The sequence below is a fragment of the Triturus cristatus genome, chromosome 2_2 (assembly GCF_964204655.1).
Source record: "Triturus cristatus chromosome 2_2, aTriCri1.1, whole genome shotgun sequence".
In the NCBI taxonomy this organism is placed as follows: domain Eukaryota; kingdom Metazoa; phylum Chordata; class Amphibia; order Caudata; family Salamandridae; genus Triturus; species Triturus cristatus.
In genome coordinates, this window is record NC_140582.1 from 579,970,045 (window position 1) to 579,982,387 (window position 12,343).

The 12,343-nt window shown below is 41.1% G+C and overlaps 1 protein-coding gene across 5 annotated transcripts in view; it reads left to right on the top strand.

The window, feature by feature from the left end:
* The window catches only part of FNIP2 (folliculin interacting protein 2), a 319,680-nt gene that overhangs the window by 203,423 nt on the left and 103,914 nt on the right, over nt 1-12,343 (top strand). For all 5 annotated transcript variants that reach the window (XM_085641737.1, XM_085641733.1, XM_085641735.1 and 2 more), the window contains 4 exons: nt 2,706-2,843; nt 3,928-4,028; nt 4,128-4,199; nt 5,044-5,144. In XM_085641737.1, coding sequence (XP_085497863.1) covers nt 2,706-2,843; nt 3,928-4,028; nt 4,128-4,199; nt 5,044-5,144 — 412 coding nt within the window. The remainder of the gene's footprint in view (nt 1-2,705; nt 2,844-3,927; nt 4,029-4,127; nt 4,200-5,043; nt 5,145-12,343) is intronic.

Sequence of the window (12,343 nt, forward strand, 5' to 3'; positions counted from 1 at the left end):
CCCAGTAGAAATCACATTTAGCGATTTCCTAAATAGGAAATCGCAAATAGGGATTTCCTATTTGCAATATCCTCAGCACATGTACAAAGCATTTCCTAAATGGGCAGTTAGGAAATGCTATTACCATTGAGTTGATGGTAACCATGTGCAATTTTAAACAAGCATTGAAAATGCAATAGGTCTCGCCTTTGATTAAGTTAAAGCCATTTGCTTTGCTAATGGTATTGTATAGCAAAGCAAATGACTTTAACTTAATAAAAGGCGAGGCCTATTGCATTTTCAATGCTTGTTTGTGTTTATGAACTGCAAATAGTTCAAATTAAAAATGCCAGGTTTGTAAGAAACAAGCCATAAGTAATTACTGTTTTTGATGCTGATCTCTGTTGTTGGGAAACCGAACGCCTACTATTCTATAATGGGGGTCTCTGTTCCTAAACTTCAGCAGGGGTCTTTTCATGCTAGTGTTGTCATCCCGTAAGCTCCACGCTTTATAAACCCGACGGTGCTTGAAACTAGTAAGGCTGACTGTTTTAAATGCCCCAATGGTTTTGTTGCTAACAATAGGCATCATGATAAGAGATAAAACAAGCATTGGCATAGCCAATAGGTCTCGCCTTTGGGACCTTCTAAGTGTTTAGCCATGCAACAGTTGAATAACTAAATACTTATAAGGTCCCAAAAGCGAGACCTATTGGCTATGCCAAGCGGCCGCGAAAGTGATCGCGATCAAACATCATAGCGGCCGCGAAAGTGAAAGTAATCGCGGTCAAGCGCGGCATGCGCACCCGCGCACAGGCACTGTAGCTCTAGGCTGGCCTGGTAGCACTTTTTGGAGCCCTCTCAAAAAGTCTCGCCAGACCAGCGCATGCGCTGGGTCAGGCGAGACCTAAAAAGGTACTACAGCGTAACTTACCAAGCTGTAACAGCTCCTGAACGCAAGGGTCTAAAATCTGCACAATAAGGCAAGTCAGAAGGGATAAGACAGAAAAGTAACAATATACACCGCAGGCAAAAAATTTACAGTAAGCATTGTGCAGGTGCGCCTCTTAGAAAGGGGGTGTTAGGTCGTGAGTGAGACATGGTCAGAAAAAGTGAGCTTGTGTCATCTAGGAGAGTAAATAAAGCACTCACGAGAGAAATAAACAGGATCTGTCAAAGTAGAGGATAGTTTGTGTGCTCACTGGAGCTACGCGATATATACATATCCTCATGAAATACTCAGCCTGAAAGAGAGAGCCCGTATGCATGTTCGCGCGAGCTATCTGACGAATTGTGCGGCAAGGAATAAAGGAACAACATAGTGCTAAATACACCAACAAGTAAAACGAAACTGAGAATTAGGGAATGTCTTAACAGACAAAAGTAAAATCACTCATAACTAAAACCCAAGGGAGTTATGTATCTACAATGGGGCCTTATTTGAAGTGGGGAAGCTATGTGATAAGTCACAGTGAAATAAAGGAAAACACAAAGTGCCAGGGTATCCGGAACAGTAACCTGTGCGTCTCTGAGGGCGTCGGGGTCTGGGTGGGAACTTGCTAGATGAGTATCATCGCTTATGTATCTGAAGCGTCCCAAAATGGGGACTCGTAGTGTAGTCTCTGCAGTCCGGTCGCATTAGGACTGCGCTCGGTTGCCTGTTCCAAGAAGGAAGGTCGGCCGGGCTGGCGCACAGTGCATGTGCGAGCGCATGGCGGCGTGCTTTCACTTTAAACTGCGTTTAAAGTGAAAGCACGCCGGGTTTAAAAGGCGGCGGACTGTCCACTGTCCTTACATGTACACACATGCTGTTGGGTTTGGACAAATGGCGAGAGCAGCCATCTTTGTCCTTCCCTGCGCGTGCATGTAAGGCTTTGGGAGAATCGATTCCAAAAGGTCCTTTCCTCTGGCGAGAGCAGCGCTTGCGTTGCTTTCGCCAGGCGAGACCTAACAATGCACGCAAAATGCATTTTTCTTTTTTTTTTTTTTTTTTTTTTAAAGCAATGTAGCGCACATGCCCTGAGGGCATTTGTACACTTTACATGTGCACCACTTTTTTGGGGAGTGCATCAAGAGGGGGAGGGGGAGAGCATTAGGCCCATAGGCGCCCCTGGTTTTGCATTTCCTATTGCGATTTCCTATTGGGCAATCGCAAATTTGGAAATGCAAAACCATTCGTACCTATGGGCCCTTAGCCCATAGGAACTAATGGTTTAGCATTTCCTAAATAGCGATTTCCTAAATTTGCTATTTTAGTGCATTCCATTTAGCATTTCCTAAATAGCGATGTCTTAGGATTCGCTATTTAGATAATGCCAAAATGGACTTTCGTACATATGGCCCTTAGTTTTTTATTACAGCTTTGCATGTTACTTGAGATCAAACACACCCGAAGAAGCCTGTTGCTAATTTTACTGTTGTATCCTAATTTCTTCAGTGTTGTACTCTGGGCTTGAATTAACAGATCTGTGACTTAAATGATGGTATTTATAGGAAAACAAATGTGTCCTTTATGTTAATTTTTTTAACTGTGGCCATTGTCATGCAATGTTTCACGAACTTAAATATAGGGTTTGTTGATTTACTTTTTCCAAGACTGTTTTCCCTAGCTACGGTCATCTTTTTCATTATTTAGACAGGCGTGAAATGCCTTTTTGATGAAACTTTCTGTTTTTATTTAGCACAGTGTCGGTCTTCATCAGTCAAATTCTGTTTTCTCAATACAGCGAGCTGCAGAAGATGGTTACTTAAAGACATTGGCTAAAAGCTGCCATACGAGCAGCAGCGGCACCTGCACAATCACATCCCATGCTACTTCCACTAGTTGTCCACAAAATGCCAAGGAACAGTTTCCCAAGTACCAGGTAATAGACCGCTGATCCAAAAGATGAAATTCTCTTTATGATCTTGTTTAGACACAAGTTCCTGTGTCGCATGCTTTCACCCGTTTAACTATGTGTGGAACTGTTGTTTGAAATAGACACATCTGTCAGATGATATTTTACTCTCTTTTTGATATAAATAAAAGATTTGATTGCCATTCATGATATGGGTTTTTGTATTTATACTTTAATGCTCCCATTTTATGCTGTTGCCGAAGTAACTTTTTATTCAATTGTTGCTGTATCCCTGACTTAGGATCTTATCCAATAACAGGGGAACCATATTCTTGCACCTCTGTCAGTTGTCATTGTTACTTGTGTTTTTTTCCTTTTTAGTACCCATACTGTCCTGTATCATATGACTTTGAGGCATAATTTTATTGGTTAATGTATGTGCAATTCTTAGATGCAACTATATTTTACCGTCTCGGCTGCAGGTTTATGAGTGCCTATGGCTGTCTTGTAGAGAACCTTATGTATAAAATTAACTTAATTGAAGAACATGCAGAGAAAAGATGTTTAGTGTGTGTTTATATTTATAATGCTGTTCATTGTAAAACAATGAAGAATTCTCGATTAAAGTGAAACAATGATTGAAAAATGGTGCTGATGCCAATGGACCTATAAAGGTACATAGTGGTCACGAAGACCCATTGATGACTTCGAAGAAGAGAAAAATGTGGCTAGAATTGCTAGTATGCTTCCTTGGTGGTTTATACGATAGAGACAGAGAATTGGAGCTTGGGTAAGATATGAAGTCTATATAGTGACTGCAGACTGAGGTACTGTCACCGATAGAGAGCATAATCTGAGCAGGGTACCTAAGATTATCAGTAAGAATAGACACCCAAATGACCCACTAGCTGGGTCCAAGCTGTAGGCGTGATTTAAGACCCTACCAATGGACCCATTAATGATGTCATACTTGGAAGACATAGCCAGATGAGGTCATCTCAGAATTGTTCCATTTCCTGTCGTGCTTTTAATACTCAATTTAGTAAAAAATATTCCACAAGCTCTAGTAACCAATAAGTGCAATGTGTTTACTTTCCCTTTCATTCTCTAGTACACGAGGCCAGCCTCCGATGTCAATATGCTCGGAGAAATGATGTTTGGGTCTGTAGCAATGAGTTACAAAGGTTCTACATTAAAAATTCATTACATACGGTAAGTTTGGATTTTCATTTCTTATCAGAACATTTTATTTTACAAAACTGCGACTGAATCTGTAATAAAACTATGAAATCACTTCCTTTGTGTTGCCAGCTCTCCTCCACAGTTGATGGTCAGTAAAGTTTTCTCTGCAAGAGTGGGGAGTTTCAGTGGCAGTACGACAACGTAAGTACTTTGTATTAAATTTTGCAATTCGTATGTTCCACTTTCTTATCTCTACCTTCCTACTCTCTAGGGGTACAAAATATGTGAAATAAGTATTGTGGCTGATGCACCATAGCTTGTGAGAGATGAAAGTGTTTTCAGAATGTGAAACATCCGGTTGCTGTTGGGGCCAAAACAGCCTAAAAATTGTAATAGGTGTACCATCCTTCTTCTGCCTCCATGGAAACCGAGAAATCATTCTGTAAAACTGTCTGTACAGTATTATCAAATTCAACATTAGATCAATTTAGATCTGAGTTTGAAAAACTCTGATGAAAGATCCCCTAGATCTGAGACCAATCAATCCACGGTTCATTCTTTTCCTTGAGTGTTTTGCCAGTAAACCCCTTTTTTAACTAATATAGCCCACTGATTGGATCTCAGAGTTGGGTCGGCGGTCTTGCATAGGGTCTAGAAGTTTTGCAAACTTGCTGCTCTGATGTCACTCAGTGTACCTTCACTTGGGGGCGTTTCAACCAGACGCCCATTCAGACGAGTCTACCCCCTTTTCATATTTTGCAACATTCTTTCCAACATTCTCTTTTGCCCAGTCCTATCCAGTCTAAAGACTGACCTTCAAGTAACACTCATCTCAGGTGACGGCAATCTCTTGATATTAAACACAGGCATGTGCTCTGCTACATGCCTACACAGCATCTTTTTGTTGACCAGGGCACATATTTCTCTGACAAAATGATGGCCACTTAAAGTATTTTGAATATGATTTTTAATTCTCGACTTGAGTATTGATCCATTTTCTAATATTCCTTATATTGTTTTGTTGACCACGCTGCCTTATTTTCAGTTTACAGGACAGCTTAGAATACATTAACCAAGAGTTGAGTTCAGGAAAGCTGGGTATGAATCTGAATGTTTTGAGCTCTTGTCGCAGTGGAAGTAACTTGGGTAAGTTCAGTGTGATTTATAAATGAATACTGTCTCATATGATATGACTTTAAGTCCTACCCAATGTCACTTGCTTATCCGATTCGCTGTCACTGAGTTAGAGATTGGTAAACGCTGTTTACCTTAAGTTTAAGAATTGTCTCTTTGAACCGTAGAGTAATCGTGTTCCAAACGTGTACATTGTTTATACAGCAGATTGTTGTGTGCGCTCTCTCAGTTGCTCCTATAATGCTGCTTTTATGAGCAGAAACATGTGTACCACCCCGATTTCCAGGTGCAGTGAAACATAATGACATGCGCTTAAGAAGATTGACTTAAAACTGTAAGTGGTGCTAGGAATCCTCTTAGGACAGGGTTCTCCAACTTTTTCTGTAATGTAAGCTACTTCTTCTGATCCGTGAAAATTGGCGTGCGCTACTGAAGGCCAAGTAACTTGCGCATTGTTACCAGATACCTCCTTGCCCAGCTTCTAACTTTAAACCTAATGTCCATTGGGCCCTATACTATGGTTTGAACAAAATAGTGGGACCAGGGGTACTATGATAGGCCTGCCATGTGCATCAGTGAGTGCATGGTCTGTGGAAATGTATGAACATGTGTGTAAATGAATTTGATAGGTGTATGGGTGACTGAGAGCCTGTGTTGAATGTACATGTGGCATAGGACATACCTTTCACAATTGCATCCATTGCAATAACGTTATTATTGGAAGTACTATCACGCACCCCAGGTCAGGTGAAATTATTAAACTTCGACATTCAACAAATTGTAATTCACAGAAAGTTATTTAAAGCATAAAATACATTGGCAAAACAGAAAGGAAAACTACGTTTCAAATAATAGAATTGTTACATGCCATTACTGGACGTAACAACTCATAGGTTTTGTCTCAAAGAGAGATGTATTGGATTAAAAGTTTTGACACAATGGTTCCCAAAGGTCTAACCGACAAAATTGACATGAGTTGCTTTATATAGAATACTGCACACACTAGGAAGTGTCATCTATCTTTTCTATTTTTTATCGCACAGCCTTCAAATCCAGAAGAACAAACATGACAGTATGTATATATATATACACGTGTATGTGTGTGTGTGTGTGTGTGTGTGTGTGTGTGTGTGTGTGTGTATGTATGTGTATATATATATATATATATATCTATCCTCCAACTCTCTCCTCATGGAATGAAACGTCCTCCAACTCTCTTCTCATGGAACGAAACGAGCCGCACTCCAGTGGTGAAAGTAAATACTTTTATTTGATAAAAATATGTCACCAGGCAATCCTGACGCGTTTCGGTCACACTTTGACCTTTTTCGAAGGTGTAGCCTTGGCATCAACACACCACAATACAAATGCTGCAATTTATAATTTTTTAGCCCCTAGTGGCCGCCCCAACGAGCATTTACACAGCATGCTGGGACTTGTAGTGTGTGACAAAGTTTTTTTCAAACCCTCCAGTGGGTGATGCACGTAAATCCTTTGTTTGTTCTTTATTTATTGTGTCCATATTCAATTAGTTTTTTTTCGCTCACCACTGCTCTCTTGCAAACCTACTCTCGAGGTTGCTGGAGTACCATGCCGAGGCCAGTCCTCGGCGGCGCACTGCTGAACCCTGTTCGTTCTCACGAGCACAACAGCCGGTTCAGTTTCGGGCAGCCATGGTGCACTTGCTGGTGGTGTACATGTACAATAAAGAAGCCGAGAACTCTGGGTAGTTCTCAAGTTTAGGTGGAAAGCAGCTCTCAACACCAGCGACACTTTCGATCTGCTCACCTCAAATGTCTGCTTTTCTATCAGTCTTTAAGCATAGGAATATATATATATATATATCTCTCTATTAAAGTTCACAATTGCCCCAAGGACGGGCGCACTCACTGTTTGGCATGCTCCAGGTTGGAAAAGTAGGGCACATTCGGCGTCGGCAGTGGCCTGACGCGTTTCGGGTCTTCCACCCTTCCTCATTGGCTGTCTGCTCCCAAATGACCGCCAACAAACAGACCATCCAGTCTTTCTCCCATATTTATTCTCATCACAATCAATCACAGGTGAGTACCTTAATCAATGATGCATTGTGGGGCTGGAAGTCCGTAAAATCATACCCCAGTGGGCTGGTAGCAGTACATCAGGGAAAATATTGGTATCACGGGTGTGTCCATTGAGTCTTTCCTCAATACGCCATGTGCCAGTTAGTTCCGCTGCGCTGAACAACAGTCCAGCTGCGGAGCCGTTACCATCTACGGCGGTGCGTCCCACGGCCGGGCCGGCCGTTTTAACATCAAAGTTCACAATTGCCCCAAGGACGGGCGCACTCACTGTTTGGCATGCTCCAGGTTAGAAAAGTAGGGCACACTCGGCGTCAGCAGTGGCCTGACGCGTTTCGGGTCTTCCACCCTTCCTCATAGGCTGTCTGCTCCCAAATGACCGTCAACAAACAGACCATCCAGTCTTTCTACCATATTTATTCTCATCACAATCAATCACAGGTGAGTACCTTAATCAATGATGCATTGTGGGGCTGGAAGTCCGTAAAATCATACCCCAGTGGGCTGGTAGCAGTACATCAGGGAAAATATTGGTATATATATATATATATATATATATATATATATATATATATATATATCCACCACAGCACTCCCATAGAAGGAAGAAGAGGTCGCACTACAAACAGCTTTTACTCCGTTTTTTAATCCTTATGATTGCAGAACCAACAATTCCCAACGCGTTTCGGTATACCATATACCTTGTTCACGGTTGTTTGTTTGCTCAATGCATATAACAAAATGTTCTTTTAATAAAGTAAATTGAAGGAAGTTCTCTGACATCATTTCCTGATGCCTCTGACCCATTCACCCTTTGGATTGTGGGTGATGTAGTCATTTTTGAAACAGTTGATGCATTCTCTTGTTTTAATGTTCATGTAAATTACATTCTCATTATGTTTTTCCCAAAATGTTCCTTTCCGGTTATACGACCCTCTTGTGGATTTTCTTGAGTCCTTTTGAATTTAAAACCCTCTGGTGGGCTTACATTCATAGTCCCTAGCGGGTATATGTTAGCATCATATTTCGGGCACTCCAGTGGGCATAACCCTTGTATTTTTCTGTTGATATTTTATGACTCTTTGACTTTATGATTTCAAACTTGATTTGAGTCTGTATATGCCGGCTCTTTCCTTCATCAACATAGTTGTTTCTATTTCATAAATGTATGTACAATTCTTCTGACTGATTCAACCCGAATGGAGTCATGGATCTCAAGTTCAAAATATGTCTGGATTCTTTTTGGCGTTAGATTTTCTCCCTGTTTCCACCACGCACATTCAAAGGTACTGACTCAATGCCATTGAATTTCAAGGATTTCCAGTTGGCATTATGATATGTTTCCATGTGTTTGGCCACTGCGTTGTTTCTATCTTTATTTTTTGTGGCCCGTACATGTTCCAAAATTCGCTTCTTTAGATCGCAAATGGTAGATCCCACGTATTTTAGTGGGCACGGCCATTCTATAACATACACCGTGTATTGACTTTCGCACGTTATTAAATTTTTGATTTGCCAAGTTTTTTTATTGCCCATTGTAACTTCCATTGTTGGCTTGGCTATCTCACAAACTTTGCAATTATGACACTTTATGAATCTCGTCGTATGTAGCCATGTTTCTTTGGGTTTCTTGATCTTAAAGTGACTGTGTACCAAACGATCTTTCAGATTTTTTCCTAGAAATCCAAAGACATTGTACACATCTTGAAGAACAATTGGAAAATTCTCCAGTTAGATGGAACCATCGGTGACAAAATGGGTGGTCACCCTGTGACCACGTTTAGAAGAGCAAAAAATCTACCGTTCACGCCCACTAAGGCAGGACTTAAAGACACGCTGTGAGCTCAGCGTCACTGATTGCCCACCTGACTTCCCTCTGCAAACTCAGCCAGTGAACAAGGGACATTGGTCCACAAACACGTATGGCATAAAGGTTTAAAGAACGGAGGAATTGCCGAAACTTACCGGCTTGTGTTTTTGCAGCCTGCCAATAAAGAATTTGACACGCAACGTGTGGCGCTTCCAATTGAGAGTCCCTTGCGTATGGAATATATATATATTTTTTTTTTTAAGATTCAGTTTTTATTTGGAATTAATCTTTGTACTAGAATTAGTTTTATCGTCATTGGTACAAAAACAGTAAATGTTGAAATAATAGTACATTTGGTAGTCTCACATATTTAAATATGGCAACCGCGATCGGGCATCTAGAAGGTATATTGTGCAGTCCTTTTTGCTTTTCATTATGAAAAATGAGAAAATCAAAATGGTGTTAACGTAAAGATTATTTTAACTTTCAAAGTGTCACACTTACAAACAGCAGGCATCTTGTTCCCAGTGACTGGTAGACCTAGTTCCATATTTATAATTGAAAAATAGTCATTTTCTTTTAAATGGGAGAAATTTAAAGTGAAGAGAAATGTTTCTATGAAACATTGTCTTAATGTTTTACTCTTGATTCATAAAGCATCGTTCTACACTTTAAATTCCTCACATATAAACAAATGACTGTATTTTCCTGTTATAAATATGTCACCAGGCCACTAGGAGCAATATGGCTGCTATTTGAAAAGACCCTTTGACATGGGAGAAAACAAAAACGATGAGTTTTATGTAATGCACATAAACCTAAAGTTAATTGTTTAGTTGATTTCACCCCCCCCCCCCCCCCCATTTCAAAGAGTTACATGTACACACATGAGGCATCTTACCACCAGTGGCTGTTAGACACACCATATTTTCAACTAAAAAATACAGCCACTTATTTTTTTAAATGGGAGACATTTAAAGTGTAGAAAAATGTTCCTTATTTCGAAGATTTTTGCAGAACTTTCTTCTGCACTTTAAATTTCTCCAATTTAAAAAAAAAAAAAAAAAGGTTGTACGTTTGTGTCAAAATGTTCTGGATTTGATAGTTGGAAATTTGCTCTGGTCTCACTTCTCCAGTGTTTGGTTAAGGTTTCTAACTTTAATGAGAATTTGAAAGAATTTCATGAGCAGTTCTGTACATCTACACTATTCTTCTATTTCCAGCACCTAATGATATATGTGCAAGTATAGTTTTTATCACGTGCAAAATTCTGCATAGCTGAATGTACTCCAAATGCGTACTTATATTTTTTGTTGTTTTTTTCTGTGTGGAAAATATTTTCTGTATTGAGAATCCTTTCTCCTTACTTGCCTGTTAACTATGGATGTATTCCCTCCCCATTCCTGCCATGAAAACCTTCTTTCCAGGATTTACATTTTCATGTGTTTCTAGTGTAGGAATCTACCTTCAAGAAGTATGGAATTTGCTACAAACCTGGAAAATTGTCGGTGTTTACCTCCTTTGGCTGGAAGGCCCAACCAGAAATGTACACAAATTTGCACCTAACCCTAACTTTGCAGTTAACAGAAATTCCACCATACTGGCAGATTTTCCGCATTTGCGAATGCACTGTATGTGTGAAATTCCAACTGTACTTGTTTTGATCATCAGTATTGGGCTTTTACCATTGTAAAATACTACTTTTCTCTTAAATATGCTTTGATAACTCGGCCATCTTTGTTCCCTTTTGGATGTGAAAGAGGGTCTCTTTTGATTTTCTTTTTGGGGGTGGGGGGGGATTTGCTAAGAAATAGCATACAATTAAAGGTACAAATCTAGCATTATTTAACATGGCATCTTCCGTAAGTCCACTAACTTATAAACCAGTTCCCTGGACAGCAAACTTCGATCTCCTTGCCGACCCCAGTTCTTCCCTGGCTTTCCCAGTCGTTCCATGCGTGCCACCACCCAACTACCAAACCACCCTTCGGCTAAGTTTCCTGCTCTCTCAGCTCCATCCATTGACCCCATACCTTATCAAACTTCCTCGGACACCCCTGTGTTTGATAATCAGCCCGCTGCGCCAGCATACACCAGTCCATGTTTTAAGCCCACCTATTTGCACTCGGAGGACATACTGTGCCTGAACAATATCTCTCCTAGCTACTATCAGTGCAACATTGCAAAACAGTAGGGATTTCCTCTGAAGTGTCTGTTTCCCCCCTCCCTCCTCCCCCCCCCCAAATAATTTGGCAGACTAGCTGTGCTGATCCGGCCACCGGTTGTCCTTCCACTTGTATATGCCCCTGAATGGTTCGCTAATACATCTCCAGCCTCAGGCATTCCCATAAAGTATGCAGTCAATCTGCATCCTCTCAAACACTTGTCATTAGGGAATCTGCCTATGTCATGAAGTCTAGTATGATCTATGTAGAATCTTAAGCTCGATGAGGAGGAAACCAGTTTGGATAACACTTTTATCTGGTATCTGCATGTCTCTGCCCAGTACTCCTCCTCAAGGACACCTAGGTCCCTCTCTCCCACCTATCCTTCAACCTGTTCAATAGTGTCTTAAAATTCCTGACCAAAAAGCAATAAATGAGGGCTATTGCATGGCAGAGAAGTGGGGGAGCCAGCTACCTAAACTCGAAGGGGGTGGGGGGGGGGGGTGTCTACATTTCTATTGTTTCAAGGTGTCCATTGCTTTTGATAAGAGCATGCCAAATCTGCAAGTATCTAATTTTCTGGTAGTCTGCCATATCGTACTGCTCCTGAAAATATTCAAAGGAGTCCATCCCCGACTCTTCCCATAAGTCCCCCACTTTAGAGATCCCAGTCAGATCTCACTGTTGGAATCCACCATGTTCTGCGAGTCCATCAACGGGTCTGCATCCCAGAGTGGTGTCACCATAATACCTTTCTGTGCCCACCTGATTTCCTTTGTCGCCCTCTTCCAGATTTGAACCATCACCGCCGTGGTTGCCAACCCTGCTGGCCTCCCCATGTAGCCAGACATTGCCCGCAGGTATACCCAACGCCGAAGCCCTCATCTATCCGCCATAAAGGCCAGATCAAACTGATTTGTGATGCCCACTCATTAACCACCACCATCAGCTGTGCTGCCCTGTAGTACATCTTTAGATTGGTTAACGCAATACCTCCATCATAAGGACCCTGAATTAAGCTATGCAGTGCTATCCTAGGGGATCCCCTATCCCACAGTAATGTCCTCCTAGTTTCCTGCACCACCCAAAAGAAACCTTCAGGGACCGTACATGGAATATTCTGCAGTACATAAAGAAATTTAGGCAGGTTAATTATTTTGGAGAGTGCTGTCCTACCCA